Below are 16,082 nucleotides of genomic sequence, written 5' to 3' on the forward strand. Positions count from 1 at the left end.
GGATGCTCTTTCTATCTCCTTTTCTCCACCCCTTCCCCACTGGCATTCATTCTCTCTCTCTCTCTCAAAAATAAACAAACTTTTCTAAAAAGGAAAAAATAAAAATACAAAAGTACATAATAATTGAATAATTTAAATGAACTGTAACTTTACCATACTAAGTGTAACTGTAGTGAGCTCTACAAAGAAAAAAAAACCACAGCGCCCCCTCCCTAGTCTCAGCAAAGGGACTATATTTAAAAAGGCGTGGAAAAGAAAGCCAGGGTTTAAGCTTTCTTTCTTCTTCTTTTTTACTTTCCAGGAGGGAGGGGAAAAAAAAAAAAAAAAAAGACTTAGCACTGGGTTAGATTAGGGCATGAGGGAGAGCAAAGGATTCCAGGTCCCCCAGCAGCCTGTAAAAATGACGCATGGCCCGGTGGCCTTCAGACATGAGCCGGGGGGTTGGGGGGGGGGGTCTCCTCAGAGGCCAAGGGGAGCCATGACGCAGCTCTGCTTTCTGGAGAAATCCCACATTCCTCACGCCCATAGTGAGCTGGCTTCCTGTTCCATAATGCTGAGTACCTTTTTGAGACTTAGTAAAATAGCCACCTTCAAGGCCGGTCCTCCCGGGGCACAGTGTCATTCAAGGCCACTGAGAAAGGGAGCCCTGCCCAAACGGGGTCCCTTGGGGATTTTCTTCCAAGATCCATTCAGTAATCTCTGTTAGAACGCAAGCATCTCCAGAAAAGTTAGCTCCTGTGAATTATTAATTCTTTGAGCCACTTTCTCACACTCCTGATCCCAAAGTTCAAACAGAAAGTGGGGCTTCGGTGGTGAGGGGACAGAGGAGAGGTGCCTTGTCCTGTGGCTGTGGTGGTTTAGAGCACAGTGGGGGCAGCCCGAGAGCCTGGGATCATCAGGTCCTGTGCTCCTGCGGCTGGCCGTGTGGCCTCGAGCCGGTCACTGAACTTCTGTGTCTCAACTCCTTCACCTGTAAAATGGGGACAGCGATACTCCCTCCCTCATAGGACTGAGGTGAAGAATGAAGAAGTTCTAAGAAAATGAGTTCTAAGAAAACCACTTGGAGCCCTGCCTGGCTTGTAGAAAGTGCTACCCACAGGTTTGCTATCATTATTATGAACAATGATAGAACCAGAGGGAAGTTACTATGACGCTAGATGTGTTGTTGATGGAGGCACACGCCCACAAGGATGTGTTTACAGGGCGCCTGGGAAGTTCAGTCAGTTAGGTGTCTGACTCTTGAGATCAGCTCGGGTCATGGTCTCATGGATGGTGAGTTCGAGCCCAACATTGGGCTCTGTGCTTACAGCATGGAGCTTGCTTGGGATTCTCTCCCTCTGTCTCTGTCTCTCTGTCTCTCTCAAAAATAGATAAATAAACTTCGGGCACTTGGGTGGCTCAGTCAGTTAAGCTTCCGACTTCAGCTCAGGTCACCATCTCGTGGTTCGTGAGTTCGAGCCCCACGTCAGGCTCTCTGCTGTCTGCATGGAGCCTGCTTTGGATCCTCTCTCTCTCTCTCTCTCTCTCTCTCTCTCTATTAAAAATATTTTTAAACTATTAAAATAAATTAAATAAATAAATAAACTTAAAAAAAAAAAAAGGACACGTTTTTCGTTTCTAAAACACTTGGCATATTTTTTTTCTTAATCTATTTGTCCCCCCCCTCCAGGCCAAGAGTACTTTTTCTGCGCAGAAAGTCCTTGATGCACATTGGTCAGATTCTGGTTTTTTCTCTTTACATATGAGGAACCCAAAGGCCACTGAGGTCATGGTCACACAGCCAATGGGGGGGGGAGGGGTACAGAAAGCTGTACCCCGCCCCCCACCCCCCAGCCCAGCCCGCACAGCTCCAGCTTTCTGCAGGCTTCCCCGTGCTCCTGAATCCCCCCTGGACTTCCCTTCAAGATCTGCGGGTTCTTGCAAGCAGCCATCAGGATTCTCAGGAAACCCAGCACGCGTCCTGACTTTTGTCCAAAGGGGCAGGTCTGCCCTCAGGCAGCCGGGAAGGGGACACTTTCATCCCCCCTGGCACTGGAGGGGCTTCCTTCCTCCCAGGGGGCAGGTGGCTATACTCAGCCCAGACCTTTTGCGTGTGACCGTTTTAACCATTTCCTTTCAAGATGGATTGCTGCTTTTCAGGGCCCACGATGCAGGGGCATTTCTGTTTTTCTGCAACCTCACGTGGGGGGACTGCCAGGCAGTGCACCTCTCTTTGCGGAGAGGGCACAGATCACACCAGGGTCTCTCCTGACTCCCAAGCCCCTCTGGCCGTGTTCCCTCATAGCCTCTTTCCTATAAAATAGAGGGGCACTGCGCCTGAGAGGTCTAACACTTTCTTAGTTGTCGCGAGAGTCCACCAAGGTCCATGCGAAGGCGCTCAGTAACCTCGAAAGCTCTATCTCTCACGGGACAAGAGCACTCCTGGCTTCTAAGGAGTGGAGACCAGGGATGCTGCTGAAAATCCTGCCTTACGCAGGCCCGTCCCCCGTAGCACAGAATCATCCGGCGTCAAATGTCATCAGTGCCCTGCTCGAAAGGCTGATCGAAAGCAATAACATTTATGGGGGAATCACTATGGGCCAGATAATTTACATGCATTACCCCATCTCACTGTTCCCGCAGCCCCATGAGGTGGTATGGTTATTATCCCCATTTCGCAGATGAGAACACTGAGGCACGGAACAGTGAAATAACTTGCCCAAGTTCCCACAGCTAGAATAGGATGGAACAGGAGTGAAACCATCTCCCAAACACGCTCGGAACCCACAAGCCTCAGGGCGTGCTCCTGACCTGCCTGTGGACACGGTCTTCTGTCCCGGACGGATTAAATAATAACTTGCACAAATATGTGCCTCTGCCTCCATAAATACAAGCAAATGCTGCTGTGATGAATAAGACACAAATCCTTTCAAAGCATTCATAATACATTCCTTTTATCTTTCTGTCGTTATGCATTTTCGTCAATCGAGGGAATGGGGCGGTGCGGGGGTGGGGGGGGGGGGACGAGGTCCAGAAAAATCTGTCTCTGAAACAAGGGAATCTCCACTGCAGATTTGAATTCGATTCGGGTCTTGCACGGTCTTTTCCGAGCCCACCTTCTTCCCACGCTGGCCCAGCCGTGCGACTTGCTGAAAAGCCCAGTGAAAACCTTCTGCAGCCCAAATCAAGAGAAATCCAAAAACAGGGGCGCCTGGGTGGCTCAGTCGGTCAAGCCTCTGACCAGCTCAAGTCACGATCTCGCAGTTCACGGGTTCGAGCCTCGCGTGGGGCTCTGTGCTGACAGCTCAGGGCCTGGAGCCTGCTTCAGATTCAGTGTTTCCCTCTCTCTCTGCCCCTCCCCTGCTCGCGCGCTGTCTCAAAAATAAATAAACGTTAAAAAAAAAAAAAAAAAGCCACAAACCATGTACAAGGGCTTTTGCTGCTGGTTTCAGAATCCCTTCACCTCCAACTTTTAAGGGTAAGGCAGTTGGGACAAATTAACTCTTTGCGTCCCTTCCATTTGGTGACAGGGCTTTTCAAGGCTGTTCCAGTAGAACGATCCCCAAACAATCTCTAAACTGAAATGTCTCTAAAGCTGGCCGCTAGTCCCCGTGCAAGTGAACTCTGAGGGGCAGGTTCCCTCCAACGGTCCACCCCCCCCACCCCTCCAGCAACGCTGAGCCGACTGTTCTAAACTCCTTCCCCGGGGGGGGGGGGGGGGGGGCGCTTACCCCTTCCTTCTTGGCCGGAACCTGCTCCATCCTGGCCCTGAAAGTGCGGCTTGCCCAAGCCGGTTCCTTCTTTTCCGCCAGACTAACAAGTGCTCTGAATGGAGACAGAAACATTCTGGCTGTACTTTGGCCGCCAAGTCACAGCCAATAGCCTGTTTTTTTTTACAGCCAGCCCGACACAGACTAACCCTTTCAGGAGTCCCGACGTGTGTCTTCTTTCCCCTTCTTTCTCAATTCAACGTCTGGGGTTTAGCTCAGCAAGAGGGTGCCCCCCACCCCCGACGGCAGGCACAGCCTTCCCGACGGCGGTACTTCCTCACTGCACAAGTCTCCACCAGGAGGCTCATGATGCGAGGCCGGCGGGGTTATTTCTGTCACAAGCACACGGAAAGCCGCCGGCCCCACGCCACTCCCGGTCCCGCGAGGGCAAGAGATCGGGTCACAGGAGGTTTCTCAGAAGCGGTCCCTGAAGGGAAGCCTGCCGCAAATCTCTCCGAGAGACTCAGCTCCCGCTCGAATACCCAGGCCACGCTGGCTCGGAGAGTTTCGGTTCCTTTGTAAGGAACCGAGTGTGTATGATGCGAAGGGTGTATAATCATTACCGCTCTAAAGGCAGTAGATAGTCCGGATGCCTTTATCTACAGGGCAGGGAAAGTGAGTCACGGCTGCTGCTGTGGGCCCTCCATGCGTGACCGAGGCCGCGGCCAGACCCCGTGCTCAGCACGGGTGCAGCTTCCGTGGAGCGCACCAGGACAAGGGGCCAAGATCCGGAGCGGAGTCCCACGTGGCCCGCAGGCTTTCATGTTTGCAAGATATATTCCCCGTTTTATCTGCTGTGGGACAAATGCAGTGAATTCGGCCGTTCCTTCCCCTGGTGCAGAAATCAAGTCAACGGGGAGGCCTCTGTGTGTTGGGCACTGTTCCTGCATCAGTAGCAAACTTGGGAATTGTGACCAGGGCTCCTGCATGCAGGAGACTGTGGGGGGGGGGGGGGGGGGGGTGACTGGAGGGGCCTCCGTGTGTGTGGGTTGGGGGGGTCCCTAAGCCCCCCTCACAAGGGAGGATTGGCCATTTCTTCCCCACAATTTCACGTCCTGTCCTTTCTTTCTGGATCATAGCCACGGTTTCCAAAGAAGGTTTGCCAAGACCAGAGGTTTCCAGTCATTTCAAAGAGGTTTGGAAAATTCTCCAGAGAAAATGCACTTTAGGTGGGGGGAAAGAGGAGGAAGGACACAAGTTGTGCAAAGAAAGAAACGGCCGCAGTTTGCAATCCTGGCTCCCGGTGAGGCCCAGCCGCTCCTTGTCCTCCTACACGCTGAGCAGAGGTGGCACGGAGGTCCCTGCGCGGCTCCTTGACCTGCTCAGGTCGAGCCTGGTTCCTGCGGGTCCCCGGGTTTTGTGGGCACAGCTGGGTGTCACCAACGCCCCAGCACGGCCCGTGGAGGGGCGAGTGGTCGGGCCGCCCTCCACCCAGACCCCCCTTGGGCTCGAAGGCTCCAGGCAGGTGCTGTGTCTCTGAGTGGTCCTTCCCCGCCCTGGGCCCAGCAGCCTGGGACCTCTGGTGGCCGTCTCGTTCCCCCGCCCCCGCCCCGCCATAGAGGGGCCCTGGGCTCCCAGGATCTGGGCACTCAGACAGGGGACTGGCCCAGGGGTCAGAGGCAGACCCCCCTGCCTCAGGCTGACTTGGGGTGTGTGGCCTGAACTGCCCGCCCTGCAAGTGGTCTTTGTGGTTTTCTGAACTCTGGGTGGCGGTGGGGAGCCTCACTCCCCCTGCCCAGTCCCGGTCTGGGACCAGGAGAGGAACCTGCCACTTGAGGCTTATTTTCACCATGGGTTTAAAATGACAGTAATGAGCAACACTGATTAATCCATTGTGTATAGATATTTCCCAGAAAATACATGTTTTGAAACTACCTCGAAGGAGAGCTAAGGAATCACATTTTAAATTTTTTTTTTCAACGTTTATTTATTTTTGGGACAGAGAGAGACAGAGCATGAACGGGGGAGGGGCAGAGAGAGAGGGAGACACAGAATCGGAAACAGGCTCCAGGCTCTGAGCCATCAGCCCAGAGCCTGACGCGGGGCTCGAACTCACGGACCGCGAGATCGTGACCTGGCTGAAGTCGGACGCTTAACCGACTGCGCCACCCAGGCGCCCCAGGAATCACATTTTAAGGGAAAGGGGACAGTTGCAGGGCCATAGTGGGTACTGGTGGGGCCTCTGACTCTCTCCCCCATCGTCCCTAAAGGTTGGTTCGTCACAGGGAAATTTATTAGGATTTTATCATTGAGGGAGAGAAGGACCCAAAGCCAATTTTCCTCTTTCTCAAGAAACAATGTGTGTATATTATTATTAGGTCTCCTCTGACCTCTCGCGATGCAGAAAGTACTCGTCAAGGATTCGGGCCTCAGATCTCAGTTCCCAAATTATTCTTACTCACATAAAATGTAAATGTTAGCACACAATTTTTTTAAATGTTTTTATTTATTTTTGAGACAGAGAGAGACAGACCATGAGCAGGGGAGGGGCAGAGAGAGCGGGAGACACAGAATCCGAAGCAGGCTCCGGGCTCCGAGCCGGCAGCCCAGGGCCCGACGCGGGGCTCGAACTCACGGACGGTGAGATCATGACCTGAGCCGAAGCCGGACGCTCAACCGACTGAGCCACCCAGGCCCTGTTATTTTTATGTACCACATAGAATGTGGGGTTCTTTGGGAACAGGTGTAAGCATCACAGCAGAAATGTCTGCGTGTGCCTCCAGGGGTACAAGAGAGCCCGTCTACAAGGTGTAGCGTGTATGGGGCTTGCTTCCTGGAGGGGCGGGAAGGGACCGGGTCAGGTCCAGGCCAGCTTTAGATAAGGAGTAACTAACAGGTGACTAGCATGGATCCAGCTATCCAGGTGTTCCTTGGCTTTGCACAGGGCATTCTCGGTGCAGTGAGGAGAGGTGGGAGGGTGGTCCAGTCTGTTCACACAAGACTTCGAGCCCCGGGCCCAGGGGGGCCAACCACCGCCACCCGTCAACTCTGCACCGTGGGTGGGAGGTGGAGGGAGAAAACTTACCCGGATCCAAGTTACCTTTCTCGCTCCTTAAGCCAATTCTGAGTTCTGATATGGAACCTGGCTCAAGATGCCATCAGGTGTCCCCGGGGCAGGGAGGCTGCCCATCACACTCTGACACGCCTGGTGAATAAACTTGAGACTTTACAAGGTTCCTATGCGTTCTTTCCAAGAACAGAATTTGACCTTGCTTATCAGAGCTCACGTGCACAAACGGGTGTGTCCCCCAAGAATCACGGGCAGAAAGCGTGAAAGCCAGGTCCCAAGACTCCTCACGGACCCAAGTGGCTTCTCTTGCGTGTACGTTACCGTAGGTAGACAACTCTTGATTTTTGGGGTGTTTTTGTGTGTTTTGTCTTTTGGGTTTTATTTTCTGGTTTTTGTTTTTTGTTTTAACTTTTTTTTTTTTTTTTAATGTTTATTTATTTTTGAGACAGAGAGAGACAGAGCATGAGCAGGGGAGGGGCAGAGAGAGAGGGAGACACAGAATCTGAAACAGGCTCCAGGCTCTGAGTTGTCAGCACAGAGCCTGACGCGGGGCTCGAACTCACAGACTGTGAGATCGTGACCTGAGCTGAAGTTGGATGCTTAACCGACTGAGCCACCCAGCGCCCCTGTTACTTGTTTTTAACGGTCATAAAAAAAATAACAAAATATCCCATTTTAAAAAATATTTTATTTTGAGAGAGGGAGAGAGAGAGAGAGAGAGAGAGACAGCGCACGTGGGCGAGGGGCAGAGAGAAAGAGACAGAGACTCCCATGCGGGCTCCACACCGTCAAGCACGGAGTCCGACTGGGGCTCGAACTCATGACACCGTGAGATCGTGACCTGAGCTGAAACCGAGAATTGGACACTTAACCGCCCGAGCCAACTCGGTGCCCCCCGAATTTCCCAAAGTACACCCTTCACAAGCCTCCAAGCCATCGCGCGACGTGAGAGAAGCCAGGCACAAAAAGGTACACGTTAAACAATTCTGCTTATGGGAGAAGCCCCGACTAGGTAAGTCCCTAGAGACAGAAAGCAGGTGGGTGGTTGCCAGGGGCTGGGGGGAGAGGGAAATGGAGAAGGACAGCTTAATGGGGGTGGGATCTCCTTTGGGGGTGGGGGTTAAAATGTTTCAGACCTAGCTGGAGTCGTGGTGATACAACACTGTGAATGCACTAAGTGCCACTGAATCGTGCACTTTAAAAAGGTCCATTTGGGGGGCACCTGTGTGGCTCCGTAGGTTACGCATCTGACTCTTGATTTCGGCTCAGGTCACGATCTCGCGGTCTTTGAGTTCGAGCCCCGCGTCGGGCTCTGTGCTGACAGCTCGGAGCCCGGAGCCTGCTTCGGATTCTGTGTCTCCCTCTCTCTCTGCCCCTCCCCAGCTCGTGTTCTGTCTCTCTCTCTGTCAAAAATAAATAAACATTTAAAAAAATTTTTTTTAATGTTAATTTATATCTGAGCCTACTTGGGACTCTCTGTCCCTCTCTCTGCCCCTCCCCGGCTTATGCACAGGCCCTCTCAAAAATAAATATTAAAGGGGCGCCTGGGTGGCGCAGTCGGTTAAGCGTCCGACTTCAGCCAGGTCACGATCTCGCGGTCCGTGAGTTCGAGCCCCGCGTCGGGCTCTGGGCTGATGGCTCGGAGCCTGGAGCCTGTTTCCGATTCTGTGTCTCCCTCTCTCTGCCCCTCCCCCGTTCACGCTCTGTCTCTCTCTGTCCCAAAAATAAATAAAAAACGTTGAAAAAAAAAATTAAAAAAAAATAAATAAATATTAAAAAGGTAAATAAATAAAAGGTTAATTTTGTTATGTGAATTTCACTTTAATAAAAGGGAATACTGAAATATTCTCTAATGATCTAACAGCTACCGTCTAGTGACCTCATGTTAATAAGGTTAAAGGATAATTTTCCCAAGAAAAAGTAAAAACCTACGACTCCTGTACAGACAAAAAAATAAGCACGTGTTCAATATTTGAACTCGTTATTCAGGGGCCCAGGCAGAGGTTATAACTGGTTCTTAAGAGGATCCAGAAAAGCAGACACATTTATAGACCAGGCAAGTTGAAAGGAATTTGCAAATGGATCTAAAGTGGCTTCTAGGGAGGGAGGGAAGTCAGGGAACCTCCCCCCTGCCAGCATTTGTTTGGGGACTGTAGGACAATTATTTTGTGTCAGCATCGTTATCACCAACTTGCAGAATCGTAAACTCCAAGGCAGTAGGAAGGGAAGAGCTCTGTGGAATCAGGAAGTGCGCTGTGATATCACCACTTTCCCTGGGCCCCCCCCCCCAAGCTCATTTCCCCCTCCAGAGTTTGAGATCGGCCTTGGTGGGAGCATCGCAGGCATCGGCAAAGGCTATAAATCAACACCCCCCCCCCCCCCCCCGTCCAGCCCCCTCCGTTTGGACACTTACAGCACCTCCGTGGGATCTAGTACTATGTGACCCCCCAGGGCCAGATAATGCATCTTGCAGCTCCCACCTGGGATCCTGAGGCACACGTTATGGAAGCCAGCAGCCCTACAGGGGGTGCCCGGCCACTCGAGGTCCTCTCGCAGCCCAACCGCGTGACCCCCAGCCCCCGCTCTTGAAGCCCCCGGAACCCGTCTCCTCCAGGCTTTGCTAGTTTATGGGCAGGGGACAGCCACACCTGCGGGCTCTCAGGCCCCACCCGAGTCCCAGGTGGTTCTGCCCTCCAGAACATCAGAGAAGCACTGCTCTTCCGATAACCAGCCCGGAGGCTTCCCACATCCGGCCAGGGCAGAGTCACCCTCTGGCCTTGCACGCGCGTCCCCGGGGCTCTTACCTCGTGAGGCCACTCGGCCAACTTCAGACAGCACTGGGCACCTGCCGTGACTCCCCACCCTTGTGTCCTTGCCTTCTGCTTTTCCTCCGGGGCTGGTGACAGGCTGCAGGGAGGTCTGCTCGCTGGTATTTGGTCGTCCCCAGTGCAGGGATCAGCCGATCCTGTCCCGTCCACCAGGAACAAGAAGAAAAACTATAGAAGGGATTCGCGGAAGGGAGGGTCTGTTCCGATCTCCGATCTCCGGCCTGATAGTCTTGAGGAGTTCCTCAAATGCTCGCTGAATAGGGGCCGCCCACCATTCCTTCCCCCCAGGGCACCTCCCTCGGTTGATTCTTGATCTTGCTCAGGCCTTGATCCTGGGGTCATGGGATCGAGCCCCCCCACACCCCCCCCCCACCCCCGTCAGGCTCTGTGCTGACAACGCAGAGCCTGCTTGGGATCCTCTCTCTCTGCCCCTCCCCTGCTCACACTCTCTCGCTCTCAAAATAAATAAATAAACTTAAAACAACAACAACACTCCATCTCTGAATTTTCATCTCAGATGCCGGCTAATCCAAAGCTGTGATCATCGAGATCCTGATGCCTGGCTGGCTCCGTTGGTAGAGCATGCGACTCTTGGTCTCAGGGGCATGAGTTGGAGCCCCACGGTGGGCCCCCCGGAGATTGAAGAGGGAGCATAAAGCAAGCTGAGAGCAAAGTGCAAGCTAACAACACCCTACCTCCGCACCCTCCACCCCCTCCCCTGCCCCAGGTGGGACATGCATGACATTCCTCAGCTGCCCAAGGACAAAGGACCGAACACAAGTGGTTGCACTGACAGAGATCACAGGACCTGAGTCTCCACCAGTTTGCAAATCTTCAGAAAAAGGCACTCTTACCAACAGTCTAATGTCCAGAAACCACAGCCCCAACATCACCTTCCCCTCCGTAGAGAAGTGGAGATCAAAGGCAAGAAGGAAATGCGGGGAAAATTAAGTTTCCTTATAATCTGCAGCCCATTGACAAATACTCGAGGCCAATACAGAATTTAATATTTCTTCGGGGAAGCCCTTACTGTCTTAATGTTAACGCTTTGCTAAGAGGGAAAAACAACCTTAGCTTGACAATAACTAGGCCTCAAGTAACCTGTGAGTCTTTAGCATGTGAAAATCCCTTTAGGAAACTTCCTCTTGACCTTACCTCCCCCAACTCCAGAGTATATAACCAGTCTCTCCTCAGGGTCCTGGGGCAGCTCTATCCTGCCCACGGGTCCTGTCCCATGCTTTAATGAAAACCTTTTTTGCACCAAAGACGTCTCAAGATTCCTTAGCCATTTGCTCGCGGACCTCACGTCAAATTTCATCAGTATCTTGATCCCTGCCCAATCGAAGTACATTGAGAGACCCACGTAAGCCACACTTCAACAGCACCACCTAATGTCCCAACGTTGCCGCTCTCACCCTGAGATACAGTAAGGCCCTGTCACAAAAGTACTCTTCTTTATCCTGGTCTGCAACCTGTGCAGCTGGCCAGGGCTTTATGTTGAGAAGGGCTACCTCATTTGGCCCCAAACCTAAGCAAGAGCTCAGTGAACGCTAGTTATTAGCTACTAAGAACGTCCGACCTAGTAACAGTAGGCAAAGCCTTTCTTCATGGGGCCTGGATTCTAGACTCTTCTCCAGGAAGCGATTCTGACGGTTTTGTTGTTTGTTTTGGACCCACAGGCTTCATTCAAAAAGCAGTCCGCCTTTCCCCCAAAGCTTCTCCCTTTCCAGATGTGAAAGGCTTAAGCTCCAGGCGCGTGCTGGGCTGGCCCTGATAGAGGCCCACCCTGTGCCAGGAACAGGGCAGGCTCTGGGGGAACAGGCCAGAAGAGGAGTATCTGCAGACATTGCTTGCCAGAGGTCTGCTTGGAAGGCCTGGCGCAGACGCAAGTGCCCTCCGGGCAGAAGTGAAAGACCGGACGGACGGGAAGAGGAAAAAAGGATTTTCCAGGGAGAGGGAACAGCATAGGACAGCATGGAACAGTACTGAGAGGTTGTGATTGAATAAGGAATATATATTCGGTCTTCGTCTCAGCCCTGGCGTACAGATCCTAAAGTCCTTAGAACTTCCTAAGTACTGAGAGTGGAAAAGGCATATTTATGTCCTTGTGATGACTTTTGGAAAAGCCCCTAGGTAAGCTAGGGGTGAGACTGGGATGAGATTCAGTCCCGCCGTTGACTTCCTGGGAGCGGAGAGGGGCTAGAGAGTGAATTAAATCATGCATGGCCAATAATTTAATCAGCCATGTCCCTGTCATTAAGCCTCCATGAAAGCCCAGGAGGACAGGGGTCTGGAGGGCTCCTGAGTTGGTGAACATGCAGAGGCTCGGGGAGAGTGGTGCCCTTCCCCCACGCCTTGTCCCAGGAGTCATTTCCATCTGGCTGTTCCTGAGTTATATCTTTTCGTAATCAACCAGTAATCGAGCAAGCAAAATGTTTCCGAGTTCCGTGAACCCCTCTAGCAGATTCATCAGACCTGAGGATGGGGTCGTTGGAACCTGATCACAGCAGGGCGGTCAGACGCACAGGTGACTTGAGATTGGCATCTGAGGGGTGGGGGGCGGTCCTGCGGGACTGAGCCCTCCTTCTGCAGGACCTGACGCCGTCTCCAGGCCAACGGGGGTCAAACTGAATTGAACCGTCGGACACGCAGCTGGTGACGCAGATTATTGCTTGTCGGTGTTGAGAAGAAACCCGCACGTCACAAGCATGGACCAGCGTGCTGCCTGCTGGGTGAGGAGGGTGGTGAGAGCTCGGACAGGGGACAGGGACCAGGCGAGGGGAGGCCAGAGGGCACACCGGGGGTTGGGGCCGTTCCCTACAGTTTTTGCTGTTCAGCCTGGGGGTCGCCTGGCCAGACTGTGCTTTGGGTGGTGCTCAGGACCTCCCTAAGCAGGACGAGGGGGAGGGGGCCGGTGGGAAAGTCAGGGAAGGGTGATGAAGGGAGACAGGACGGGTGGGGACAGGCACGTGGGGCCCTAGGAGGAATGTAGGGTGGCAGGAATATTTCTCAGCATAAGCGGGACAGGCTTCTTCCGTTTTGTCACAGGTAAGCACACAGCATCCAGTTTAGAGACACGGCGGCAAATGCAAAGGAGAGAATAAACAAAAACAGAACCCGCAGCTCCCGTCACAGTGGTCGTCGCCTAGAGGTGAGACTAAGGCGCTGATTTTTCCATACTATTTCAATTTGTGTGTGTTGTAAGGAGCCTGGGTGACTCAGCCAGTTAAGCGACCGACTTCAGCTCAGGTCATAATCTCACAGTTCGTGGGTTCGGACCCCGCGTCGGGCTGTGTGCTGACAGCCTAGAGCTTGGAGCCTGCTTCGGATTCTGTGTCTCCCTCTCTCTCTGCCCCTCCCCCGCTCATGCTCTGTCTCTCTCTCTCTCCTTCAAAAATAAATAAAAACATTTAAAAAATAAATAAAAATAAATTTGTGTGTGCCGTATCTTTAAAAAAAAATTTTTTTTTAATGTTTACTTATTTTTGAGAGAGAGAGAGCGGGGGGAGGGGCAGAAAGAGAGGGACACACAGAATCGGAAGCAGGCTCCAGGCTCCGAGGCATCAGCACAGAGCCCGACGCGGGGCTCGAACTCATGAACTGCGAGATCACAGCCTGAGCTGAAGCCGGACGCTCAACCGACTGAGCCACCCCGGCGCCCCTATGTGTGACATCTTAATAGCAAATTTAATGTAAAGAAAAGAGGCAAACCATTCCTAGGGGCTAGCCGATGTATTTTTCAGTTCGTTAATGTTACTAAGACTGATTCTTAGGATGGTTTTAGGTTCACGGTAAAAGTGAGGGGGAAGGTGCAGAGGCTTCCCTATCCCCCTTCTTCCAGACACACAGCCTCCCCACCGACCCTCTCCCTCACAGTGCTGTGTCTGTGACCTTGGATGAACCCACTTGGGCCCATCATCATCCAAAGTCTGTAGGTGAACGTTAGGGTCCCCTCTCGGTGTTGGACATCGTGTGAGTTTGCACAAACGTGCATGAACAAGTATCCCTCATCATGGTGCCATACGGGGTGGTCTCACCGGCCTGAAAATCCCGTGCTCTGCCCATTCATCCCTCACTCTCCCTCAACCCCTGGCAAACCCCGCCACGGTTTTGCCCTTTTCAGAATGTCCGAGAGTCGGAATCGTACTGTACGCAGCCTTTCGGACTGGCTTTTCACTTCAATGCATATCATCCGTGGCTTTTCATGGATTGACAGCTCATTTCTCAGTGGTGAATGATATCCCAGGGTCTCGGTGGCCTACTGATGAGCATCTCGGTCGCTTCCGAGTTTGGGCAAGTACGCGCGAAACTGCTACCAACATCCATGGGACGGTTTTTGTGTGGATGTGAAGGTTTTCAACTTGCGGGTGAATATCGAGCGCCATCGCTGGATCAGATGGGAAAAGTGTGTCTCGTCTTATAAGAAACTGCCCGACTGCGTTCCAAACCGGCTCTCCCATGATGCGTTCCACCCGCAATGAGTGAGAGTTCCTGTGGCTCCCCACCCTCGCCGGCATTTGGCGTTGGCAGGAGTCTGGCTATTCTGACAGCTGCGCGGTGGGATCTCATCGTTTTAATTTGCATTTCCCTGAGGATACACGATGCGGCGTCTCTTTGCTCATGCTTAACTTGCCATGTGTACATCTTCTTTGGGGAGGTGTCTGTCAAAGCCTTTGGCCCATTTCTTCTTTTCTTTTTAAATTTTATTTTGGAAAGAGAGGCAGGGGAGGGGCAGAGGGAGACAGAGAATCCCCAGCAGGTCCCACACTCAGCACAGAGCCCGATGTGGGGCCCCTGGGATCATGACCTGAGCCCAAATCAAGAGTTGGATGTTCAACGGACAGAGCCACCCGGGTGCCCCTTCGGCCCATTTCTTAATACTTAGTGTTATGTGTTAAGAGTTCATTGTAGGGGCGCCTGGGTGGCTCAGTCGGTTAAGCGTCTGACTCTTGATTTCAGCTCAGGTCATGATCTCGCAGTTCATGGGTTTGAGCCCCACATCCGGCTTTGCGCTGACAGTGCGGAACCCGCTTGGGATTCTCTTTCTCCTCCCTCTGCCCCTCCCCCCGCTTGCATGTGCACTTTCTCCCTCTCTCTCTCCTCTCAAAATAAATAAACTTAAACATTAAAAAAAAAGGGGCGCCTGGGTGGCTCAGTTGGTTAAGCGGCCGACTTCGGCTCAGGTCATGATCTCGCGATCCGTGAGTTCGAGCCCCGCGTCGGGCTCTGTGCTGACAGCTCGGAGCCTGGAGCCTGTTTCAGATTCCGTGTCTCTCTCTCTCTCTGCCCCTTCCCTGTTCATGCTCTCTCTCTCTCTGTCTCAAAAATAAATAAACGTTAAAAAAAATTAAAAAAAAAAGAGCTCATTGTGTATATTGGATGAGTTCTTTACCCGATGTGTCTGCTTTTTCCAGTCTTGGTGATAAATAACCGACCTACGTGGCGGTATGTTTAGGGCATACGGCACGGCGGTTTGGTTTGCGATGCTGTGAAATGACCACGCTGACGAGTTTCGCTACCGTGCGCCTCGCGGAGACACCCCGACGTGTCTTTTGCAAATGTTTCCTCCCAGTCTGTGGTTTCTCTTTCCATTCTCTCGAGGGGTCATGTGCTTTTAACTTCACAAAACCCAGAGACTAGAACCAAGGCACAGGCAGCGCTTCGGGGAGCGGAGTTCCCAGGATGCAGCAGTGTGGCAGTGTGCAGGAAAGGGGACAGGGTCAGTGAGCCGGTGCGGGAGCTTCTCACTAATCAGAGTTTAGCTCCGGGCGTGAGTCCTTGGAACCTGGGCCGATTGGTCTCCTATGGGGCAGGGCCAGAAATCTCTATTCTACAGTCCCCATTCCCCTACCCCCCACGCACCCGAGACCCTAGCACGCACACTCAGAAGCTGGCTGTGCCAACGGTGTGCCCCCCCGCCCCCGCCACTTGACTATATTTGCCCACAGAGAAGGGCCCAGATGTTGTTCCAGGTCCCAGCCTCATAGAAGGTTCTGGAGCCGCCCCACGGCACAGGCCAGTCTGTGCCCACCCCTCCAACCCCCATCGCCGGCAGTCAGTTCACCAAACACGCAAAAGAAAAATAGCTACTTTATTTCATTAAAGACAGCAAGACTTTGGCTTCGACCCAAGATGCCCAGGGTGTCATTACAGTTTCGCACCCGCCAAAACACCGCACGCTCATTGTGCCAGGACAGGACGTCTGTATAAAACGTTTCTTCCTGTCGGGCACACAGCGAGAGCTGTTCGCACCCTCAGCCCAGGACCAAATCGTACTCTTTATTAAATGACAAAACAAACGGTGCCTGGCGAACCCGATTCAAAGGCCGAGGTTCAGGGGCGCCTGGGTGGCGCAGTCGGTTAAGCATCCGACTTCAGCCAGGTCACGATCTCGCGGTCCGTGAGTTCGAGCCCCGCGTCGGGCTCTGGGCTGATGGCTCGGAGCCTGGAGCCTGTTTCCGATTCCGTGTCTCCCTCTCTCTCTGCCCCTCCCCC

General features: G+C 52.8%; 1 protein-coding gene across 3 annotated transcripts in view; it reads right to left on the reverse strand.

Annotated features, from left to right (window-relative positions):
• The window catches only part of LOC121020425 (solute carrier family 2, facilitated glucose transporter member 5), a 51,711-nt gene that overhangs the window by 16,575 nt on the left and 19,054 nt on the right, over positions 1-16,082 (reverse strand). Inside the window, exons 2-3 of one of the 3 annotated variants that reach the window (XM_040460481.1) lie at positions 9,564-9,724; positions 3,711-3,804 (exon numbers count right to left, since the gene is read on the reverse strand). In XM_040460481.1, the coding sequence (XP_040316415.1) occupies positions 3,711-3,740 (30 nt within the window). In that variant the 5' untranslated portion in view covers positions 3,741-3,804; positions 9,564-9,724. Of the gene's footprint in view, positions 1-561; positions 1,077-3,710; positions 3,805-3,898; positions 3,973-9,563; positions 9,725-16,082 lie in introns of those variants that run through there. The other 2 variants (XM_040460486.1, XM_040460493.1) reach the window with 2 other exon arrangements.

Source organism: Herpailurus yagouaroundi, unplaced genomic scaffold (genome assembly GCF_014898765.1).
Source record: "Herpailurus yagouaroundi ecotype Mexico unplaced genomic scaffold, PumYag 77, whole genome shotgun sequence".
In the NCBI taxonomy this organism is placed as follows: domain Eukaryota; kingdom Metazoa; phylum Chordata; class Mammalia; order Carnivora; family Felidae; genus Herpailurus; species Herpailurus yagouaroundi.